General features: G+C 41.2%; 2 protein-coding genes and 1 pseudogene across 2 annotated transcripts; 2 read left to right on the forward strand and 1 right to left on the reverse strand.

Annotated features, from left to right (window-relative positions):
- Positions 1 to 6,457: 6,457 nt before the first annotated feature.
- Positions 6,458 to 7,156, reverse strand: LOC147537848 (uncharacterized). Its single transcript, XM_086642864.1, has one exon. The coding sequence runs from the start codon at positions 7,154 to 7,156 to the stop codon at positions 6,458 to 6,460; it is 699 nt and encodes a 232-aa protein (XP_086498990.1).
- Positions 7,157 to 7,572: 416 nt separating this feature from the next.
- LOC147537849 (uncharacterized) lies at positions 7,573 to 14,551 on the forward strand. The gene has a single exon (XM_086644518.1). The coding sequence runs from the start codon at positions 10,495 to 10,497 to the stop codon at positions 13,717 to 13,719; it is 3,225 nt and encodes a 1,074-aa protein (XP_086500644.1). The 5' UTR covers positions 7,573 to 10,494; the 3' UTR covers positions 13,720 to 14,551.
- Positions 14,552 to 19,493: 4,942 nt separating this feature from the next.
- Positions 19,494 to 20,267, forward strand: LOC147537850 (secreted RxLR effector protein 161 pseudogene; annotated as a pseudogene).
- The last annotated feature ends 4,438 nt before the right edge of the window (positions 20,268 to 24,705 follow it).

Below are 24,705 nucleotides of genomic sequence, written 5' to 3' on the forward strand. Positions count from 1 at the left end.
GCCGAAAAAGGTACCTTACCATATTGTTACTCATGAAACTTATGTTTGTTCCCACGCATTATTTGTTAATCACCTTCCTAATTGGTTGTAGATACGGGAGCCAGCAAGCATGTAGTTCATAATCGAGCTGGGTTTGTGGAATACCACCGTGTGCCCGTGTGTTCACAGACTGTTATGTTGGGCAACAAAACCAAAGAAGATGTTCTTGGTGTTGATACATACAAGCTCAAGTTACGAGGAGGCAAAACTTTGCTTCTTCATGATAATCTTTACGCACCTGGGGTGCAATGTTGCTTAGTTTCTGTTTTTTCTTTGTTAAAACTTGGTTTTTCCTTTTATTTTCAACTAAACATTTTGGATATTATGTATCATGGTGATTTGTTCGGTCGTGGGTGCATGAAAGATAGTTTCTTTGTACTTGATTTGGATTATGATTCTTATAATAATTCTATGCTTGCGGTTGCTTCTAACTTTGATATTCATTCTGAATCTGTTAAACGACATGCTAGACTTGGTCACATTGGGCAAGATAGAATGGGTAGACTTGCAAAAGGTGGTCTCTTAGACCAGCTCACTAAGGTTAAGCTACCTAGGTGTGAGCCTTGCTTAGCTGGTGAAGTTACTAAAAAACCTTTTGGCAAGGCAATGAGGGTGTCGGTTCCTTTTGAGTTAATTCATTCCGATATTTGTGGGCCTGTTAATGTTAAGCCACGTCATGGCGCTGTTTTTCTCGCTTTAATAGATGACTACACACGATATGGGAATGTGTACCTATTATAGCATCACCATGAAGCCCTTAATATGTTTAAGCGTTTTGTAGCGGAAGTAGAGACCAACTTAGATAAAAAAGTAAAGACACCTCGAACTGATCGTGGCCGTGAATACCTTTCGAATATGTTTAAAGGGTTTTCTGAGGAAAAAGGTATTCAAAGACAACTCACGATTCCTTACACTCCGCAACAAAACGGTGTAGCGGAGAGGAAAAATCGTACCTTACTAGACATGGTTAGGTCGATGGAGCAAGCCAATCTTCTTATCAGGTTTTGGCGAGATGCTTTGCTTACATCAACTTATATTCTTAACCGTGTGCCTAGTAAGAGTGTGTTTACCACTCCATATGAGTTATGGAATGGAAGAGTGTCTTCCTTGGATCATTTACGACCTTGGGGTTTGGCTAGCTATGTGCACAACCAAAATCACAAGTTTGGTAAACTTGGTCCAAGAGCGACTAAGATGGTGTCCATAAGGTATCCTGAGCATTCTAAAGGTTATGTAATGTTCGGTGAACAACCAAATAGTGGCTTGACAGAAGTTGACACCCGTAACGTTGATTTTCTTGAGGATGAGTTCCCAAGTATTAGTGCAATAAAAAAGGATCTTGATTTGTATGAGTTACAAAATGACTTGGAACTGCATCTTGGTGAGTGGGAGAAATTAGGTTCTAACCAAGGCACCAAGGATAGTGATGTTCCACCAAATGACCGAAATATTAAGAGTAGCCCCATAATTCCGGATGAGTGACGTTTGTCTGTTTTAGGTTATCAACCAGAAAGCGAGGTAGGCCCTGTATCTCAGGTAGAACAAGAGGTGTGTCCTCAAGTTCGTGAACCTACTAATCTTAGTGATAGTGGGAGAGATCTATCCAGGAGTCAGATTGTCAGTCAAGATCATATTGTACGAAGAAGTGAGCGTGGAAAAGTACCTCGTCGATATTTTCAGATTGAAGAGGGAGCATTCCTTTACACTCCTTTGGATGATGAGGAGCCCACTTCTTTTACTGAGGCTTTAGATTCACCAAATCACAAAGAATGGATGGATGTCATGAGAGAAGAAATGGACTCGATGGCAAAGAACCATGTCTGGGAACTGGTTCAACTCCCTACTCATCGTAAATCTATTGGAAGGAAGTGGGTTTTTAAGATCAAGAGAAAAGCTGATGGGTCAGTTGATATGTTTAAGGCTCGATTAGTGGCGAAAGGTTTTACCCAGATTGCTGGTATAGACTTTGATGAGACATATTATCCTGTGGTGAGATTTGCCTCTATTCGCCTGCTTCTAGCTCTGGTTGCTCCCTTGGACTTAGAGTTGGTTCAAATTGACGTAAAAACTGCTTTCCTTAATGGTACACTTGATGAAGAAATATATCTGGATCAACCTATTGGGGTTGTCTCGAAAGGTCAGGAAGACAAAGTGTGTCGACTTAAACGTTTCACGATGGTTGATGAAGATCATTGTGTGTATGTTTAGAAAACATCAGAAGGAATCATTTTTCTTTCTTTGTATGTTGATGACATACTGTTGACTGGAAATAACATGGAGATGATCAACACCACTAAAGAGTGGTTGTCCTTGATAATTTCGAAAATTGGCTCCCGGTTAAATCAACATGAAAAAGAGAGTTGATGATTGACAGCCTCCGTTATGATGGTATATTCTGTTTAGAGAGGAGAGATTCCTCTGTTCAGCTCCGCTCCTCTGCTCTTCTCCTTTGCTCCTTGCTTCTTCCTTGCTCCTTTGCTCCAACTCCTTTGCTTGGGCTCTTGTTCGTCTGTTCTCGAGGGGGAAAACCTGCAAAGAGTTCGAAAACCGCTCCGACGCTCAAGACAGTCAGGGTGCTCTTTGCAGTAAAAGAATGAATGTTGATCGATCCTTTTGGGGGGCGAGTTGTGAGAACTCTGAGTTTGGGGTGATCTTTTCTGGAGTGAAGAGATTGTGTCATGTGAAGGACGAAGTGGGTGGCATTTTATAGGAGAAGTTAGACCGACTGTGATTAGTGGCAGTTGTAAGACGGTGGCCGTCAAACCGTAAGGGAAGTTACCTCTTTTGGGTATCTAGGGTTTCTCCTCGTGTCTATCCCGGATCTCTGATAAGTGAAAGTTCCTAAGTTCAAGGATACTTCGTATATATCTTGCCGAAGTGATAGACTTTGAAGGAGAAGTTTCTTCTTTTCGATACGAGGAGTCCGATCGGGCATAAACACTTCAAGATGTGTGGCCGACTGAGATCTTTCTGGAAAGTCCAGGATTAAGTCGTTAGATCGCGCAGCGCTGATATCTCCCCAGTTCTGGGCGTAAGATATGGGCTGAACCTGTGGAGTCCTCCCTTATTCCTCTTAAGATCCTAGGGCTGATCTGTCCATGCCAAGGGCGTTTAGTGCAGAGTTTGTTTCTTCCAGCCGACCTCCCAGTTAGGGAAACGTATGGTGGACCGTCAGTTGTTTAGCTGTCATGTTGCCTTAAGCCGAGTCGTTCCAAGAGACTTCAGGTCTGATCTTGACTTTTCAGTCGTTAGTCAATGGATGAACATTTTATGCATCATCATGAGGCTCGCCACTCCTTAGTTGAAAGTAAAGAGAATAAGGAGTAGAAGTAACTCGTGTGTTTTTTACTTTATTTGAAGGCCTGAAGTCGGGAGTATTACCTGTCCCAAGGTTGTATCAAGAAACTTTTTGGGTCTTACCTGGACCTGGGCTGTTTTGTGGAACTTAATATTATGCTGGTTCTCCAGAGTTTATTGGTATATGCTAAGTGGAGGTATTTTTCGACCAAGTGTTGTTTCGGCCAGAGTCGTCCCAGTTGTGTTCTTGTTCTGACGTGTGGTTTAGTCTTCCGAGACACGTTTCGTCTTCTGCGTAAGTAATTAATCTTTTCCATGCGTGATTTTGTGACGTCATTGACTTGATTCTCTGATCACGTATTTCCGGCGCTGATCTTTTAGGTTACTGTGCACGATTACTTGTTTCATCATGCACAGATGCGTGGAGCGTCGTGACTGGCGAATGAAACACGTCCCCTCGAGACCTGCTGAAATTTCATTGGTAATCGCTGTCCTTGAGCCGCTCACCTTTCTTAGCCATTATTGCGCTGAATGTTTCCAAGGCACGTTTGGTCTCCGCCTGTAATGCTCTTTATCTGTTTCTCGAGAGGCCCCTTTGTTATCCTTTCCTGTTATAAATAGCCTGCCTTTCACATCTTCATCACTAAAATTTTGAAAGACAATTTTTTTTGGGGGGAGGGGGGGTCCTTCTTCTGACATTGTCTTCTGATTTCCTTCTTCCTGCTTTCATCAAGGATTCGAGATGAGACCTTTGTTCGAGTGTATACAAGTTGCCTACTCCGAGGAATGTTTCTTCATAATGACCGTGATAAAGGATAGGTTCCTTCATAATGGCCGTGATAACTTCACGCGTCGTTATGTCTGAGCTCGAAGGAGGGTAAGGATCACTAGTAGTTCCTCCCGCTTGGGTGCTCGGGACAAGGTGATGAGGCCCAGAGGGCTTTTTCGTCTTTGGTTGTCTTCTGGCCTTGACTGCACCTCTGGAAAGGAGTACCTGGTAGCCTTTCATCTTTTCTTCTCTCAAACTCCATGACGACTCTTTTGCAGTCGCTCATGTTTTTGTATCTGTTTTCCTTTCCCTCAGCAATTGGGGTTTTTTGTAATTTCTTCTGTAATAGACCCAAGCGCCAGTGGTGGTTTTGGTGTCCTTTCTTGTAATTTCTTCTGTAATAGATCCTTCTTATGAATTAATAAAGAGTTACCTTTCTTCTTTATACTCTTGTGCTGCGAATTATCTCCGACGTTCAAGTCTGCTTTATTTTTTACCGCGATTGTTCGCCACAACTCTTCATTGATCACGCCCCATTATCTCGACTCCTCTGGCCTATAAATAAGCGCGGAGGTACGACTGACTCCTCCGTATCTCGCCATGGCTCTTGTAATGGTTAGCGGAACTCTCCCGGACAGCGATGTCAGAGTTGTTTTCTACATGGTTCTAAACAATGAAGATTCTTCTATTGAACACTTTTACATGGAGGTGGCTGACGAAGGTTTCGTCGATGTTCTCCGTCCACATGATCTGCTGAACAATGATCACATCCCTACCTTAAGCACATCCAGGCCTCTTTATCCCTTGGTTTACTCCTTAACAGGTACCACAAGTATCTCTGAATCGGCTCTCTTTTCTGCCGTAGGGTTTCTGGTTCGCGTCGTGGGGGTGGCCGTCTTCTGGCTGTGATGATAAGGGTTTCGGTGGACATTGGCGGTCCTTCTTCTCCTTCTTCTTCTGACGACTAACGGCTCGCCGCTGAGCTGTGTTTTTCCTGTTTTCTTTTATATATGTATGTAATCAACACAAATAGTTACTGTAATTAATCCTGTACTTACTAATGCAATTTCCTGATCTTACTACGCATACTCCGAATGATCGCACCTGCAGGAGTACAATTTCAGACCTAATCTAGTATTCCCTAAGCTTACTATTTCCTTCTGCAAAATAGAACCCGAGTTAGCGTGGCTCTGTAAATCACAGTGATTTTTGAGCCTGCCTTATGCTCCTGATCATGGCTATTGCTCCCAGGGCTCTTTATTAGCTTGGTCTTAAAAAAAATTCTTTAACCTCTGGTCGTAGCTTGAACTGCCAAAGTTGGTCGCGTCGGCTTGAGCACGACTAGTTTAGCTAGGACTTCTCCTTTGTCCTCCGGTCATGGCTTTCGCTACCAGAGCTGGTTGCGTCGCTTTGAGCTTGACTAGTTTCACTAGGACTTATCCTTAGATCTCTGGTCGTGGCTTTCGCTACCAGAGCTGGTTGTGTCGGCTTAAGCTCGACTAGTTTCACTAGGACTTCTCCTTAGACCTCTGGTCGTGGCTTTCGCTACCAGAGCTGGTTGCGTCGGCTTGAACTCGACAAGTTTCACTAGGACTTCTCCTTAGACCTCTGGTCGTGTCTTTCGCTACCAGAGCTGGTTCCGTTGGCTTGAGCACAACTAGTTTTCGTCGGGACTCCTCCCGTGCCCCTGGTCGTTGCCTTAGCTACCAGGGTTGTCTTCCTCATTTTAAGCATGAATAGTTTCGCAAGGACTTCTCCTTATACCCCAGGTCACCTTCGCCAGGGCTGTAGTTTAACTACGACTTCTCCTTAGGGGTCCTCAGGGACCACGTTTTGCTCGAGTAAAGAGTCTAGGTTTAACTAGGACTTCTCCTCGCGAGGCCTCGGGTCGCAACCGTAGCTATCGGAGCTATCTCATTTGCCGGCTTGAGCCGATCAGTGTGACTAGGACTTCTCCTTAGGACCTTGGTGAAGGGTCAGTTTTACTCGAACAAAGTTCAGTTTAACTAGGATTGCTCCTTAGGGCCCTCGGTCGTTGTCATAGCTACAGAGGCTGTCCTGTCCCTGATCCTGGCTTTCGCTACCAGGGCTGTTTTCAAATTAGGGCCCTTGGTCGTTGCTTTCGTTACCAAGGCTGCCTTTAGGTCCCCTGGTCGTGGCTTTCGCTGTCAGGGCTACCTGCTCGATTCAGAGCAAGATGAGTTTAACCAGGACTCCTCCTTTTATAGTTTTTTTTTGTTTAAAAATATTTTATTTTGTTAGCTAAAATATGTAGCTAGTAATGCTACTTCTTTTGCCTAATGGCTTTATTTAAAAAGGAAATAGACTAGGGGTAGAGATGAACTGATTTTCTCAGCTCTGCATGTCTGCTGTGGGGTCTCCGTAGGACACTTTGTCGCCCCCAACGGTGATCGGGCTGATCACTTCTTCCTCGCAGCCCTGGGCGGAGATGAGGTAACATTCTCGGGCTACCTTCTGGTCTCCTCTGACCGTCCCTATGAGATTCATTCCCGGAACTGGGAAATTCATCATGAGGTGGTTCATGGAAACTATTGCTCCTGACTCTTTTAGGAAGTTCCTGCCCAATATGATGTTGTAGGCGTACATCTTATCGACAATGGCGAAGTTTAGCATTATCTCTTTCGCTGATTCTCCTTCACCGATCAGTACCGGCAGGGTTGCTATTCCATCTGTTTCGATCAGGTTGTCGTCGAACCCTGTCAAGCAAGATTTATAAGATTTGAGGTGGTCCTGACTTACCCCGAGTTTCTGGAAGCACGTCCGACTCATGACTTCTGTCGAGCTTCCTGTATCGACCAGGATGCATTCTACCCTCCAATTGGCCACTACAGCCATTATTATCAATGGATCTGCGTGTGGAGCTATTACTCCAACCAAATCGTCGTCAGTAAAGACGATGGGAGGAGTTTCCACGGCTGGTTTGATTAGTAGGACTGGTGGGTTTTTTGCTTCATTGGCGTATCTTCGCTGCTCCCTTTTAGTTGCTCCACTGAGGGTTGATCCTCCTACTATGGTGTTGATGTTTCCCATTACTCCGGTTGGTTCTTCCAAACCTTTGTTTGCTTTTTTTGAAAGTCAGGCCCTGCTCATTAGCTTCTGATCCAATTCTCGCCCTGTTTACCGGCCTTTTGTTCCGGTATTCGTAGGGTCGCTGCTCTTTCTGGATGTACTTATCCAATTCTCCCTTCCTTACCATCTCTTCAATAAGATTCTTGAGGTGCCATTAGTTGTCGGTCTTGTGGCTGTAGCCTCTGTGGAAGGCACACCCGCAGTCATGTCCCTAGACCCGAACTCTTCTCGGTCGTCATCGGGTTTAGACAGTTTGGCCTTGCCTTTTGCTATTAATACCTGCAAAATTTCCTCCCCCTTTCATCAGTGGGGTATAGGTTGCGAAGTCAGCCCTGGGTCTCCTGCCTCGTTCTCGGTCCCTGGGTGGCTGATGAGTCATGAAAATGCCTCATCTGAATATCTTAATTTAGACTAGTTAGTCTAATTCGAGCTGTTACTCTGATGTTTTGCTTGTGTTTCCTTACTCAGGTACCTTTTTCAGAGTTATGTGTGCAAAACGAATAAAAGTCGGAGAAATGCAGATTAGGGGTATTTTGGTCATTTTGTGATTCTGATTTCATGATCAGTATTAGTGCTCGGATGGAAAGTAGAGTCCAAGATGAACCCGTAGGCGAAAACGGAAGTCAAATCGGAGTCCGGATGAATAAATTAGAGCAAGTCAAAGTTCGGGTCAAATTGGGTATACTAAAAGTCAAGAGGGACACGTGGCATGCATCCGGCAAGAAATCGAATGGACCAGGGAATACGCGGGCTACTTTCTGTCACGTCCAGAGGTACACCAAGCTGTACGCGTGACCCCGGCAGCCCAACCCGACTCGGATGACGTCAGATGACGTCATCATCTTCTTCTTCCTCTTTCCTTATAACCGAGATTCGATTTTCCGACCAAGAGAAGAAATAGAAAGAAGGACAGGAAAGGAAAGTGAGGATTTCGAATAGAAATGGAAAGAAGAAGATACATGGAAGGAGATAATAAACAGAGAAGGAAAGAGAGAAATGGGGAATGAGAGAAAAATCTCTCGGTTGTGGAAAGAAATTTGACAGAGAAGGAAAGAGTTTTTGAGGCTTCACTCGGCTATATAGAAGACAGAAAGAGAGAGAAAGGGAATCATCTCATCTCGACAGCAAAAACAGAACAGACAAGGAAGTTTAGAGGGAGAAACCGAGAACTAGAGCTAGAGAGAGAAAGAGAGTTTGTGGGAGTTGAAGTTTTATTTCTTTTTCCTCTTCTTCTTCTGATTATTATCTTTGTGAGAGAGATAAGATTAGAAAGAGAGAGTCAGGAGAGATACTGTAAAGAGAGAGAGAGAGATTTCTTATTAATAAAAAAATCAATTTTTACATCTCTTTATCTTCTTCTCCCTTTGCTGGTTCGATTAAAGAGAGAAAGAGATAGTTTATTATTGTTAAAGAAAGATAAAGAGAAAGTCTAGGGGAAGAAAGAAGGAGAAAACAGTAGAGAGAGAGAAAAACCAGAGGAGGAAAATTATTTTCTCACCAGGAAACCGATTCCGGGAAGACGAGAAAATAATTTTCCCTAAGGTTCTGTTTGGCAGAATTCAGCAAATTCAGAAGGAAAATCCCTTTCCTAAGGGTCTGTTTGGCTGCGCAGAGGGAAAATTGCGAGAAAAAGGTTGTTTCTTTGCCGATTCCTTATCTCTCCTTTATTTTATTAATTTTTTATCTCTTCCATCATGATTATGATAAGTAGCTAAACATCTAGTTTAGGGTTTTGATGACATTTTTGTGTTATGCATGATTATTATGATTATTTCGACAACTTAGGTGCTTAGATATATTTCAACTTCTTTTTAAGTCTTTCATTATTTATACTTCGTTAGTCTTGATCCATTATATTTAGATTAAATTCTTTAATATTGGATACTTGATAGTTGATAAATAATAGTTAGAATCCTTAAGAATTGATTATTAGTTTAGTCACCAAAAGGTAATAGAATTAAATCGATGTTTATGCATGATTAAAATAGATTCAAAACCCTAGACTTTTCCTCCATTCATCCGTTCTCCGTTATTACTTATTTACGTTATTTTAATAATTTGCTATTTAATCGTTAAAAAATCAAAAATCGAATTTTTAAATCTTTATAGTTTTAAGGTTAGAATTTAGTTTAACTTAGTCTCTGAGGAACGAACCGGTCTTACCGGAAATATTACAACTTGACACCCGTGCACTTGCGGGTGTAGACCTATTTAGGGTAACCTTTCTAGGCCCATCAAGTTTTTGGCGCCGCTGCCGGGGACTTAGTCTGAATTGAATCTAATTTTATTTCTATTTTTGGTAAGTTTTTATTTTTGGACACTTTGACTTGCTTTTCCATTTTTGGTGTGTAGAACGCTAAGGAACGAAGGAAAAGGCGCAACAAGGAGAGGAGCTCAAGAAGGAAAATTTACATTTTATTTTTAGTATTTTTTTTTTATTTTTTTTATTTTATTTTTGGTGAGAGAGAGACTTTTAGACTTTCTAGTTTTTATTTTTGGTATTAAAGTTTTGACCCTAAATTGGAGGGCTTTATAAATTGTAACCGAAAACCAAAGCGAAGCCTCGGGTTCGAACACTCACGGGAGAGTGGCCCGGGTCGTCTGCAAGGGTCATCGCCCGTCTGGAACGGGAGGTAATTTCTCTAATCACCCACGAAGCCCCTGTCAGTGGGTATTTGCGTGTTTTGTGTGCCTAATTGTTTTGATCGAATTGCTTAGTGTAAGCATTCTAGTAAGGGCAATAACCCAATTGAAAGATAGGAGACGGATTTCATCACCGTTCTCTTGCCCAAATAGGTAACAACATTCACGATCCCAAACTTCACCTAAAAAAATCTAAAATCTGAATTAGACATCAGCCCCTAAGGTGACGAGCTCATAGGATCTTTGGCACAATTCAGGGACTTAATTTTTATTTGGGCATTCCTAAAGGGAAAGTTCATTCAACTCTTTATAAGGTCGCCTCGAGAAGAGGAAACGTTACCAGGTTGGACGGCTATCACAACGTTTATCGTTGGTCGTCTCCAGGAGTTGTTTGATCGTAGTACTTGGACGGAGTAACCCTTATAAACATTATAGTTCAAGCTTTGTAACGAAGTAGGAGCTGTCTAGATTTTTAAGGGAAATCTGACCAACTTGTCTTTCGTCTAGATTCTGTTTAGGGTGCTTGGTGGAGTCAGACTGATTGTGTTTGCTTTCCTCTAGGGTCTTCGTAGTGATTCCTCGGTTTTCGATTAAAAAAAAAAAAAAAAAAAAAAAAAAAGTTTTTGAGAATATCCTTGGTCATTGGACTCTAGTTTATGCCCGATAGATATCGTGATAAGAGAGGTCGTTTCATCAGTAGAGAAACCCATCTAAGTAATCTTCTAGCCAATCTCTCTTTGAGTGACACTATGGGTGAAAATCTAAACCAAGCCAGGGATGGAAATCCACCTATGACACTCAGGGATTACATGAACCCTACTAGAACATCTCAACCATCATGCATACAGTTACCCCACTCCACGGCTCACTTCGAGTTAAAGCCGAGCATTATCCAAATGCTCCCACTCTTTCGTGGAGTTGAGAACGAGAATCCTTACCACCATGTTAGGGATTTTGAAGAAATCTGTGGGACTATAAGATTCCCCAATATGTCTGATGAAATAGTGAAGCTTAGGTTGTTCCCTTTCTCTTTGAGAGAGAAAGCAAAATCTTGGTTGTATGCCTTACAACCTCACTCCATTACTAAATGGGAAGAATTAAGCAATTTGTTCCTTCTGAAATTCTTCCCTAAACACAAAACTATCACTTTAAGGCAAAGTCTTAACAGTTTTGTGCAACAAGAAGGAGAGTCTCTTTATAACTATCTTGAGAGGTTCAAAGAACTTGAATTACAGTGTCCACATCATGGTTTTGAGAAAATGAGACTAGTCCAGATTCTTTATGATGGATTAAATTATTCAACTACATCCATGGTAGAGTCATTCTGTAATGGCGGGTTTATCGGTAAGAGTGCTGATGAGTGCATGGCATTTTTAGAAGAATTAGCTGAGAAGTCCCACCAATGGGAAACTTCTAGAGGACCTCCTACTAGGGCAAATCCTACTCCAAGTAAAAGTGGCATCTTTAGAGTTGATGAGTCAGAGCTTACACTCGCTGCCATGGCTAGAAGAATAGAAGCCCTAGAGCTTGGTCAGCCTAAAGCATTCAGGGAGGATCCCACTCAGGTCATGAGTGTTGGAAATGAATCCACCTCTTATCCGTGCTTCGTCTGTGGAGACCCTTCTCATATAGGGAACAAATGTACCCTATTTCTTGATTCTGCTGAAAAAGAACAAGCTTATGTTCTTTACCAAAACTCTAGGCAAGACAATCATCAGAAGTATGACCCTTATTCTAACACGTATAATCCAGGTTGGAGAAATCATCCCAATTTCTCCTGGTCCAAGGGTCAAAATCAGGAACAGCCTAGTAGTTCCATGAACCCTCTTGGGTTTAATGCTCTTAGGAATCTTTATGCTCAAAATCAGGGTCAATCTAGTACCCAATATCCTTCTCAAAACAGTGAGTCTTTAGAGGAAATCATGAAGCAACTAGCTAGAGCCCATAAAGAGTCTTTACAACAGACCAACCAGTCTATACAACAGACCAACCAGGCTTTACAACAGACTAACCAGACTGTACAAGAGACCAACCAGGCTGTAACTAGTTTAAGAACCGAGGTAGGTCAACTTAGAGAAGCCCTTAGGCAGAGAGTACAGGGTATGTTTCCTAGTCAAACTGAGCAAAACCCAAAAAGTACACTAGGTAAACAACCAATGGATCAGGCCAATGCAGTAACCACCCTTAGAAGTGGTAAGGTAATTGACAACAAGGTAAGAGTTCCCGAAGATAGTGAACTAAACTCTGAGCAACCCACCTTACCAACTAGTGTCCCTAGTAAAGAGCCTGGGAAGGCTCCTGAATCTGAGGAACCACCTGTAGTGCCTGAGCCTTACATTCCTAGAGCCCCGTATCCTCAGCGTCTCGTAGAGCCAAAGAAAAAGTCTCAGTTCGAGGAGATAATGGAAATATTTAAACAAGTCAACATTAATATTCCATTACTAGATGCAATTAAACAGATCCCAGCTTACGCTAAGTTCCTTAAGGACCTATGTACTAGAAAGCGTAAGATGAATGTGCATAAGAAGGTCTTCTTAACTCAACAAGTGAGTTCTATCATCCAGCAAAACCTTCCACCTAAGTACAAAGATCCAGGAAGTCCTACATTACCTTGCACTATAGGAGACCATAAGATCGAGCGAGCTTTGTTAGATCTAGGTGCCAGTGTTAACCTTCTTCCTTACTCGGTGTACTTACAATTAGGTTTAGGAGAAATAAAACCTACTTCTGTAGTTCTTCAGCTGGCAGATCGGTCTATTAGGCGACCACGTGGCATAGTAGAGGATGTTCTGATAAAAGTTGGTGAGTTTATCTTTCCTATAGATTTCATCATCCTAGATACTGAACCCGTTCATGATACCCAAAGTCAAATCCCTGTCATTTTGGGTCGACCATTTTTAGCTACATCAAATGCTGTCATATACTGTAGAAGTGGTCTTTTAAGATTGTCATTTGGAAATATGACGGTGGAGATGAATATTTTTAATGCGGGACTTCACCCTGATGACATAGATGAGTTCAGTGGGTTGAACTTGGTGGAGTTATTAGTTCAAGATGCATTACCAACAACTCAATCGAGAGATCCTTTAGAAACTCTATTGGCACTTTTATGCTTAGATGAGGAAGCTAGTATTAATGAGATAGAAAACATATCAGAGTCTACTTCCTTATTAGTATCTGAGTCGATTAGTTTGCACACCTTAGAGTCACCACTTCCATCGTATGAGTCAATTGTTAGTTCTGACGAAACTTTTGAGGCGCTTCTAGAGGAGCGAGAAGTCGAGGTCATGTCATCTTCGGTATCAACACCTCGTTTTATCCATAATCTTATGGATAACCGCGAAACTCTTTCCAGAAACGAAGATGATGAGTCATGGGTGCTCAATCTATTAAATGAAAGTGATGACTCGTTTGACTTAGGTGAAGATCCAGAATTCTTCAAGGACCCTGATTACATTATGATAAAAGAGATTACAGAAGGTTTATCTGAACCAATTTCTTGGGAGTTTGAGTCGGGAAGTCAGGTTATTCCTTTGGAAGTACCCAACATACCTGTTTTGGAAACCGCTAGTCTAAGTATGGATGTCTGTGATCATCTTACATCTTGTCCCTCCGGAGCCTATTTAGAATATTATGCAATCTCTCACTTGGTTTCTCCTCCTTACATAGATCCTTTCTGTCCGAACTATACTTTTTCTAGTCCATGGCCAAACTTAACGACTTTATTGTCGTCTAAGTTTGGGGATTCTTACCTGATCACGATAGTCTCACCGGTACTGCAACATATTTACACAAGTGTGAGACTATCATTCACTAATCAATGCGTGTCCTGGGTAGATCCTCAGATGTTTCGCCTATTGGTTTATGGAGCTGTTACTTAAGGTTTGTTGAAACATCTGTATCGTCTGGCTGAAGACGTTAAACTTAGCGCTTTCTGGGAGGCAACCCACGCATGGGACATCTGAATCTGGTAATGTCTTTCCCTTCACCCTTTATTTTTGCATAGTCTTCAGAACATTGAGGACAATGTTTGGTTTAAGTTTGGGGATAGGGGATTGAATTTTTAGTCCTTATTTCAAAAATTCAAAAGGGTTTAAAATTTTTCAAAATTTTTAATTTTTGGGTTGAAAATGTGAGTCTAGTTGTTTTTGCTTGTTAATAGTTATAGAGTCTAGTTGGTTGTACTACACTTTTGCTAAAGGTTTTTCCACGAAATTCGAGTCTTGAAGTTGTCTGTGCACTAGCCATGTGAGTGTTAGATAGGTGAACAGTAGACTTTTCTGGGAGAACTTAATTGATCATTAGTGGAGACTTAACCCATGTGAGATTCTGAGCCTTTCTTTTTGCTTTGAGTGATCTCTTTTGCGCTAACTCCGAGTAGAATGAAGAGCTACTCAACCTCGCAATATTGAAAGAAGAACTCATTTGATCTCTTGAGTTCAAATTTTACAACCACTAGGGATGTCATCAGGAAGTAAACCTTTCTCTTGTAGTCTGAGAAACTTGAAAACAGTGTCAACTAGAGGAAGATAGAAATCCATTTGTTAGAACCCTGAGAATAAGGCATGAAGCAAAGTGGAGAGAATATTACCAAGGAAAGAATAATGTGTAGAAAGTAGTATTTGTATTATGAGTCGTATGAAAAAAAAAAAAAAAAAAAAAAAAAAAAAAAAAAAAAAAAAAAAAAAAAAAAAAAAAAAAGAGAGAAAGAAAAAAAAATAGAAATAGAAAAAGAAAAAAAGAAAAAAAGGAAAAGTGTTTATTTAGTAGTGTTTGAGTATTTATCCCTTGAAGTAGTTCTTGAAGATTTGAAGACGTCGAGTTCTCAGGAGTTCTAGTTCATCACTATAGTCTATTGACCTCTAGGAAGCATTGTTAGATGGTTGATCAGGTGAGAAGAGTTGGTTAGCTTCCCCATTCCGTATTAGTGGTTGTTTCCTTTCTATGAGATCCGTCGTTTACCAAAAATTTAGTCCGTCTTTTGTAATGTGTTGAGTTTTTCTTCATGCTCATACTCGCACATTGAGTGAAACATTTCTGAGTGACTTGAATTTCTGAGTGTATGACCGTGAGGCAGTAGTCGAGGCGAAATGTATTGAGAAGGTAATCGAGGTCTTGTCTGTTTGGAACCGAAATGATACTCATATTGGCTGGTCATGTGCACTTTAGGTCTTGATTACTAGTGAAGGGATTTTTAGCATTTGAATGGTTTGGTCAACTTAGATTTCATTTCTATTAACTTTCGAAAATCTACCGGATGAACATTTTTGGTCCACATCATATTTAAACCCTTTTGCATTTTTGATCTTTGAATTTTGTGGGTATATTCACTGCAAACCCTCACGAGACAAAACTCGTCCTCTTGGGTAACCTAGAGGTTTAACGGCTTGTTGCACGTGCTAAGTGCAATCGTGATTCCCTACGAAAGTGGTGAAGGTGGGTTTAGTTTTATTTGTCTATTTTTGCTCGAGGACTAGCAAAATCTAAGTTTGGGGATGTTTGATGAGTCATGAAAATGCCTCATCTGAATATCTTAATTTAGACTAGTTAGTCTAATTCGAGCTGTTACTCTGATGTTTTGCTTGTGTTTCCTTACTCAGGTACCTTTTTCAGAGTTATGTGTGCAAAACGAATAAAAGTCGGAGAAATGCAGATTAGGGGTATTTTGGTCATTTTGTGATTCTGATTTCATGATCAGTATTAGTGCTCGGATGGAAAGTAGAGTCCAAGATGAACCCGTAGGCGAAAACGGAAGTCAAATCGGAGTCCGGATGAATAAATTAGAGCAAGTCAAAGTTCGGGTCAAATTGGGTATACTAAAAGTCAAGAGGGACACGTGGCATGCATCCGGCAAGAAATCGAATGGACCAGGGAATACGCGGGCTACTTTCTGTCACGTCCAGAGGTACACCAAGCTGTACGCGTGACCCCGGCAGCCCAACCCGACTCGGATGACGTCAGATGACGTCATCATCTTCTTCTTCCTCTTTCCTTATAACCGAGATTCGATTTTCCGACCAAGAGAAGAAATAGAAAGAAGGACAGGAAAGGAAAGTGAGGATTTCGAATAGAAATGGAAAGAAGAAGATACATGGAAGGAGATAATAAACAGAGAAGGAAAGAGAGAAATGGGGAATGAGAGAAAAATCTCTCGGTTGTGGAAAGAAATTTGACAGAGAAGGAAAGAGTTTTTGAGGCTTCACTCGGCTATATAGAAGACAGAAAGAGAGAGAAAGGGAATCATCTCATCTCGACAGCAAAAACAGAACAGACAAGGAAGTTTAGAGGGAGAAACCGAGAACTAGAGCTAGAGAGAGAAAGAGAGTTTGTGGGAGTTGAAGTTTTATTTCTTTTTCCTCTTCTTCTTCTGATTATTATCTTTGTGAGAGAGATAAGATTAGAAAGAGAGAGTCAGGAGAGATACTGTAAAGAGAGAGAGAGAGATTTCTTATTAATAAAAAAATCAATTTTTACATCTCTTTATCTTCTTCTCCCTTTGCTGGTTCGATTAAAGAGAGAAAGAGATAGTTTATTATTGTTAAAGAAAGATAAAGAGAAAGTCTAGGGGAAGAAAGAAGGAGAAAACAGTAGAGAGAGAGAAAAACCAGAGGAGGAAAATTATTTTCTCACCAGGAAACCGATTCCGGGAAGACGAGAAAATAATTTTCCCTAAGGTTCTGTTTGGCAGAATTCAGCAAATTCAGAAGGAAAATCCCTTTCCTAAGGGTCTGTTTGGCTGCGCAGAGGGAAAATTGCGAGAAAAAGGTTGTTTCTTTGCCGATTCCTTATCTCTCCTTTATTTTATTAATTTTTTATCTCTTCCATCATGATTATGATAAGTAGCTAAACATCTAGTTTAGGGTTTTGATGACATTTTTGTGTTATGCATGATTATTATGATTATTTCGACAACTTAGGTGCTTAGATATATTTCAACTTCTTTTTAAGTCTTTCATTATTTATACTTCGTTAGTCTTGATCCATTATATTTAGATTAAATTCTTTAATATTGGATACTTGATAGTTGATAAATAATAGTTAGAATCCTTAAGAATTGATTATTAGTTTAGTCACCAAAAGGTAATAGAATTAAATCGATGTTTATGCATGATTAAAATAGATTCAAAACCCTAGACTTTTCCTCCATTCATCCGTTCTCCGTTATTACTTATTTACGTTATTTTAATAATTTGCTATTTAATCGTTAAAAAATCAAAAATCGAATTTTTAAATCTTTATAGTTTTAAGGTTAGAATTTAGTTTAACTTAGTCTCTGAGGAACGAACCGGTCTTACCGGAAATATTACAACTTGACACCCGTGCACTTGCGGGTGTAGACCTATTTAGGGTAACCTTTCTAGGCCCATCAGTGGCCTAACTTCGTCCCATTCCTTCTTTCGGGGACGTTCGCTTTCATATGGGATGTTGGCCACATCCTTCATCCGTAGATAGTTTTCCTTGGTCCTGATGAACTGTTGCAATCTTTCTATCTATTCTGCGAGGGTGCCCAGCTTTCTCCCTGAGATATCTTTGATTATGTCGTCCTGCCTAAGGCCTTTCTGTAATGCGACAAAGGCGACGTTTGATTCTAGGTCGGGGACCTGTACCATGAGATTGCGAAATCTCTCCTAGTAGCTTGCTAAAGTCTCGCTCTTTCCTTCTACCACATTGAATAGCTCATCGGTTCCTCTTTTGATGCTAGTGCTTCCTCGGAAAGCTTCGCAGAAGACTTGGGCGAGTTGATCAAAGGACTTGATCGACCCTTGAGCTAGCGCTTGGTACCATGACTGAGCTGGTCCTTTTAGGATGGTGGCGAGGACTACACACCATATGTTTCGGTTAGTTGTGCATAGGTTCATACTCGCAACATAGTTGTCGATGAACACTCTCGGGTCTTCCACACCGTGATAATGTTCCAGCGTGGGGCACTTGAAGTTTGCCGGTTTTTCGAATTCTAGTATCTCCCGACAGAGGGGTGGTTGCCGAATTACCGTCCTCCCCCAGAGTTTATCCTTCTCTCTTTCTCTTGTCAGTTCCGCCACTTGATGTATGAGTATATCACAAATGGTAGGGCCGTCCACGCACCCCTCACCCATTCCAGCTTTCTTGGGGACGTAAGATTGGTCCGATTCAGCACGCCTTGTTCATTCAAGATGCTCTCCAGCCGCATCTGGTCGCCTGGTTGCAAAGTTAGGGTCTCAAGAGCGTAGGTGTCGCCAAGGGAGAAGAGGCTCCTCATGAACGTCCTGAGTACTTCCTTTCTTTCCTCGGGTGCGGCAGCCCTCTTGGTTGTTTCGGCTTTGCGGAGGCTTTCCTCCAATCGTTTTGTCTCTTCGTCTCTCCGATAGTAGTCGGCTCTAACTTGTTCCAGTTTGGCAAGGAGTTCGTCTGAGTTGGGGAGCCTGTGAGGCATCCCGTGTGGAGTGCGTTCCCCTAAGGACATGTTTGCTTGAAGATCTTTAGGAAAAGTAGTTAGTTCTGGTGGAAAAGTATTGAGTGAGGTTCGGGTTACCGAATATGATGATTTACTGGAGCTCTCCCCTCCTTGTAGCTCCAAATGCTGATGTCGAAAATTGGCTCCCGGTTAAATCAGCATGAAAAAGGGAGTTGATGCATGACAACCTCCGTTTTGATGGTATATTCTGTTTGGAAAGAAGAGATTCCTCTGTTCAGCTCCGCTTCTCTGCTCTGCTCCTTTGCTCCTTGCTCCTTTGCTCCAGCTCCTTCGCTCCAACTCCTTTACTCCGGCTCCTGTTCGTCTGTTCCTGAGGGGGGAAACTTGCAAAGGGTTCGAAAACTGCTCCGACGCTTGAGATAGTGAGGGTGCTCTTTGCAGTAAAAGAATGAATGTTGATCGATCCTTTTGGGGGTGAGTTGAGTTTGGGGTGATCTTTTCTGGAGTGAAGAGATTGTGTCCTGTGAAGGACGAAGTGGGGGCCCTTTTATAGGCGAAGTTAGACCGGCTGTGATTAGTGGCGGTGGTAAGGCGGTGGCCGTCAAACCGTAAGGGAAATCACCTCTTTCGTGTATCTAGGGTTTCTCATCGAGTCTATCCCAGATCTCTGATAAGTGAAAGTTTCTAAGTTCAAGGATATTTCGTATATATCTTGCCGAAGTGATAGACTTTAAAGGAGAAGTTTCCTCTTTTGGATAAGAGGAGTCCGATCGGGCTTAAACACTTCAAGATGTGTGGCCGACTGAGATCTTTCTGTAAAGTCCGGGATTAAGTCGTTAGGTCGCGCAGCGCTGATATCTCCCCAGTTCTGGGCGTAAGATATGGGCCGAACCTGTGGAGTCCTCTCTTATTCCTCTTGAGATCCCAGGGCTGATCTGTCCATGCCAAGGGCGTTTAGTGCAAAGCTGGTTTCTTCCTGCCGACCTCCTAGTTAGGGGAACGTATGGTGGACCGTCAGGTGTTTAGCTATCCTGCTGCCTTAAGCCGAGTCGTTCCAAGAGACTTCAGGTCTGATCTTGACTTTTCAGTCGTGAGTCAATGGATGAACATTTTATGCATCATCAGTCCTCAGTCTTTGAGATGAAGGACTTGGGTGAAGCAAGGTATATCCTTAGCGTGGAAATTATAAGAAACCTTTCTTAGAGACTTCCTGGGTTATCTCAAAAGTCTTAAATTGGGAATGTCTTGGAACGATTTCGGATGCATAACTCTAAACCTGTGGATACTCCTGTCGATAAGGATTTAATTTTGAGTCTTGGTCAGTGCCCGAGAACAGATGAAGAAAGAAAAGAAATGAGCACAGTTCCTTATTCTAGTGCAATAAGGAGCTTAATGTATGCCATTTTATGTACAAGGCCAGATATTTGTTTTGCGGTTGGCTTGGTAAGTCGTTACCAAAGTAACCCAGGACCTGCTCATTGGCAAGCAGTCAAGGGAATCTTTCGTTATCTTCGTGGTACAAGTGATCTTGTTCTATGTTTCCAAGGTGGAAATATGAGGTTCCAAGGTTATTCAGATGCGGATTTCAGCGGCGATTTGGAGGAGTCTCAATTGACTTCCGGGTATGCTTTTATCCTTGGTGGAGGTGCTATATCCTGGTGTCGTAAGAAGCAAGATTGTGTTGCTTTATCTACAATGGAAGCAGAATACGTTGCATGTTGCCTAGTTGTGCAAGAAGCTATTTGGTTGAAGAGTTTTCTACAGGATCTCAACATCACTCCTAAAGTTGATGAACCTATAGACATGCACTGTGAGAATACGACTGCTATACAGTTCGCTAAAGATCCAAAGTTTCATAAAAAATCCAAACATATTAGGAGACGCTTTCGTTTTGTTACAGAGGCTATCAGAAAGAAATATGTTGTCATTAATTATATATCCACTAGCATGATGATTGCGGATCCCTTGACTAAGCCAATTCCTAAGAGTGCTTTTGTAGCCCATGTGAAGAACTTAGGATTGCGTAGGTTGTAGTCGTTGTTTAGTAAGGGAATATATTTGTTATAGACATGTGTTGATCATTAATGAAAGAAAGTTGTTTGTTTCTTGGAAATGTTCAATTGTTTAATTAGGTACTTAAAAATGTCAACAAGTTATTTGATTGACCCATTCACACAGGTGATCGCCCTGACACTTATGTAGTGTGCAGGATGAGACTTAGTTGTATTGGCACTGTGTGTACAATATGAGTTGTCATCATACATGTGTCGTATGAGTGACCATTAAAATTGATAGTTGCCTTAGTATGTCCAAGATGAGACTCAGTGGGAGTCGAATGTGAAATTTCCTGCCTTCAAATTATACCTTAAAGCAGAATACTTGAGTGTCAGATCGTACATTATGTATGTAGACCGAGTGGCTCAGGTTAGATGCTTGTGTAGTATCTAGACTTAATATTCGCATAACCTAGAAGAGTGGCATGCCCATCTAAGTGGGAGCTATGTTGTGGCATACATATCATACTGTATGTGCTTAATGACGACCAATAGGGAGTGACAAAAGAATCCCTACTTTGTCACTGTGTGAAACCTATACTAGACAATACCCGTTGACTAAGAACTGTGTTTTGAAGTTAAAATTCGATGATGCTACTTTAGCATGTCTCCAAAGAATTACGAAGGGTCGATCTAGCGACACATGTTAGGAAAGCAGTCAAGCTAAGATGGATTAACATGAGTGTCTAAGGGAGAATGATTCCTATATCACCACCAATACTTGGCCAAGGGTTATACTATGTGTATAACTAAATGAGACAATATTGTGTATAGGGACTGTGTACGCAATCGGTGATGGTCGGATAATTCGGGGTATCGAAAAGCATGAAAGTGTTATGTTGGTTAGATGGTGGCTTAACGTAACATTGCTTGTTATTTTGTGGTCGCACGCCTTATTTCCTGTATGAAATATGTGATACGCTCTTGTATAGAGTGAATGAGTATGGTCTGCATGACCCTGAATGAGTACGGTCTTTGTGATCGAGTTAATGTGTATGGCCTGTGTGGCCGAGTGGGAGTTATTAATCAGTTTGTAACTGTCACATTCATGGGAATGAAACCGTTTTGTAACGGCCACATTCATGGGAATGAAACGGCTGCAATTAACTCGCTATTTAGTATAGCGGTTACAATAGATTAATTGCTAGCTATTAATCTCTGTGACTAATTGTAGCTATGAGAAATCCTATATATATTTCTCATTTGTGTTCTTGAAAGACACACAAAAACTAGACAAACACAACACACTAAGAAGCTCATTCAGAATACTCTAGTATTACATGGTCTAACCATCGATAGACGATGATTTATGGGGTGGATATTCCGATTGCTCTAGTAGTGATTCGAACACATACATTGTAGCAAGTCGACGACGAGCGTGGGCAGATTAGCGGCAATTCGACGATCAACCGCTTCCGCACAATGGTATGAATTAACCTATTACGACCAATACATTTAAACATTATACTGAAAATAAAACTATTTTTATGGAAATGTTGCTCTGGTGTTCTTCCTGTCCTAACTGAAAGCAAAATTCATTGGTAAACCAAATACATGCCACATATGCAAAAAAGACATGGAAACCGTTAAACATTCATTGCTCCAATTTGATTATGCTAGAAATATCTTGTTTTATGTCAATATCCCAAAAATTGAAACCATAACCAATTGGATAAGCTGCATAAGCACGTGGAATCCTAGCATAAATAAGGTTATTAATCCACAAATTGCATTCTTCTCTATAATCCTATGGATAGTCTCGAAAGCTAGATGCAGATTCCAATTTCAAAAAAACCTTATTGAACCATTGGAAATTATTTCTCAGACACAAAATTTCAAAACAAAATAGTCTCACATTCCACGAAGCTCAATCAATATGCTCGACCAAGTCAAGAAACCGGATCCCTCATATAATTACTACAAAATCAATGTCAATGCAGCCTTCAAAAGTAAGAAGGATAAATTGGGTATCAATTTAGTAATCCACAATCTTAAAATCCAAGGAAAAGCCAAGAGAATCTTAAAAGGAATTCAATGGCAATCTTAACATAAATCATCAAATCATAAAAGGCGACGACCAAACAATCATACATCACCCTTCAAGGAAAAAAGTCCAACATTCATTCAATATCTCAAGCCATCCTGGTGAAAACAAAATTTTAAGTAGAACATCTACTAACTTAGAATATTCTTATTATAATAGAAAGTATAATAAGATAACTCATAACCTAGCTAATATAGCCACTAATCTTAATATATGTAAGGACTTAGTCCAAAATATCTCATAGTATTCTATCTTATATTCTGGTTTTCTTTAATGTAATCTCTTTTTCAACAATAAAAAATATTGATGACTCAAGGTCTGTCAATCAATATCCGAAAATTGGAAATTCAATTTGAACTCGTATTCGATAAGGAGAAACTTATCTACATTTTAGGATATCCAAATCTGCATCCAATTATCATTTTATGATATATCCATATAGGATTCGAATACAAATACAAAAATTATTCAATTTGATAATTATCGGTCCTGCTGATGTCAAAAAATGACCTTTCGTTATATCAGCATGAAAAAGGGAGTTGATGCATGACAACCTCCGTTATGTGTGAATATTTTGTGATGCTGAGTCTGATTCTCTTGGCTGGTCCTCGCTCCTGCTCCTGCTCCTTGCTTCATGCTCCAGCTCCTCTTTATTGTTCATGCTTCCTTGATTCCAAGGGGGAAACCTGCATAGGGTTCGAAAACCGCTCCGACACTCAAGACAGTCAGGGTGTTCATTGTAGTAAAATATTGAATATTGATTGAAGCTTTTGGGGGAAAGTATGTCTTACTCAAACAAAAGTGAACATGTCTTGTGGAAGACGATGGGGGCCCTTTTATAGGCAATGTTAAGCCGACTTTGACTAGTGGTTATGGTGAGGTGGTGGCCGTCAAACCATTAGAGAAGTTTCCTCTTATTCATATCTAGGGTTTCACTTAGAATATATCCCGGATCTTAGATAAGTGAAAGTTCCTAAGTTCAAGGATACTTTGTAGATATCTTGCCGAAGTGATAGATCTTTGGGGAGATACTTTCTCCTCTCATACTCTTGAAGCCCTAGTTTGCTTAAACACTAAAGATCTATAACCGACTGGGATCTTTTAGGGAGAATTTGGGATTGAGTTGGTAAACTGTAGGCAATTTCCTGTATCCACAGTTTAGGGCGTGAGACAGAGGCGTAGCTTACACGGACGAGCCTCATTCCTTTAGTGACTCCAAGGTTGATCTTTCTGTGCTGAGGGCAAGACCGAGCTGATGCCTCTTAGCTTGTCCTGGCCGACCTCCCAGTTAGGGGTGTAGGTGGCGGAGTGTCGAGGGATTAGTTGTTTTGTTGCCTTAAGCCGGGTTGACCCGTTGGACTTCAGGTCAAGGCTTGACTTTTTGACGTTAGTCAAACTCTGGGCATTTTATGCATCATCATGAGTCCCGCCACTCCTTAGTCGAAAGAGTTGAGACTGAGGAGTAGAAGTAACTCTCAAGTCAAGTTATTTTAAAATGACCCTGAAGACAAGGGGTTTACCTGTACCAGAGGTGTTTCGTGAAGCTCGATCAGTTCTTTTGATTTTCCTGACCTCCATGTTTCGGGGTTGTTTCTGGCTGAGCTGTTTTGAAGAGCTTTTCTCAACTCGATGGAGTTTTTGTTTTTCAGGACTGTTAGTGCCCAACTGATTGGTTCAGGGTTTCCTTTGAAACGTGTTGGTATGTTACCGCTGGTTCGACACGTTTTGTCTTCTGCCTAAGGAGACAAATTTCCGCTTCCATGCGTGATCTTCTGACATCAGAGATCCTGTTCTCTAATCACACACTTTCAGCATTTATTCTTTGAGTAACTTCTCAGGCCACCTTTGTTGCCATGCGTGGCCATGTGGTGCTTTGTGATTGGATGAGGAAGCTAGTCTTTATCGATCATTAACTCCTCCTCTGACGTTAGTCAGTCTTGAGCCGCACCCCAAATGCCTTGTCATTATGGCTTCGCGTGTTGCCGAGGGGGTTTTAATTCCTCTTTCTTTGATGCTTTCTCTTCTGTTTTTAGAGATGCTCTTGATCTTCTTCTTCCAATATAAGTAGCCGCCTTGTGCTTAAGCTTTTTCACGAATAATTCCTTTAATCGTTCTGTCCTCTTGATTTTATCTTTTACTTCACTTTTTGGTGATTTTTAAGATGAAGCCCATGTTCATCATACTTGGTGTTACTTTTGCATATCTTCTTCTGACGATGGTGGTGGCAAAAAGTGGCGTTTCTGACAATGGAGGTGGCGACCTCCTATGTCGTTTTGGAGCATATTATCAAGGAAGGAGAGGGTACCCGATGATGACCCGAGGTGCCAATTGGGATCTGGTCCATAAGATAGGGGTGACCCAAATATCGGTTAGG

This window comes from Eschscholzia californica, unplaced genomic scaffold (assembly GCF_041429995.1).
Source record: "Eschscholzia californica isolate CP2 unplaced genomic scaffold, dmEscCali1.0.p SCAF_5, whole genome shotgun sequence".
Taxonomy (NCBI): Eukaryota; Viridiplantae; Streptophyta; class Magnoliopsida; order Ranunculales; family Papaveraceae; genus Eschscholzia; species Eschscholzia californica.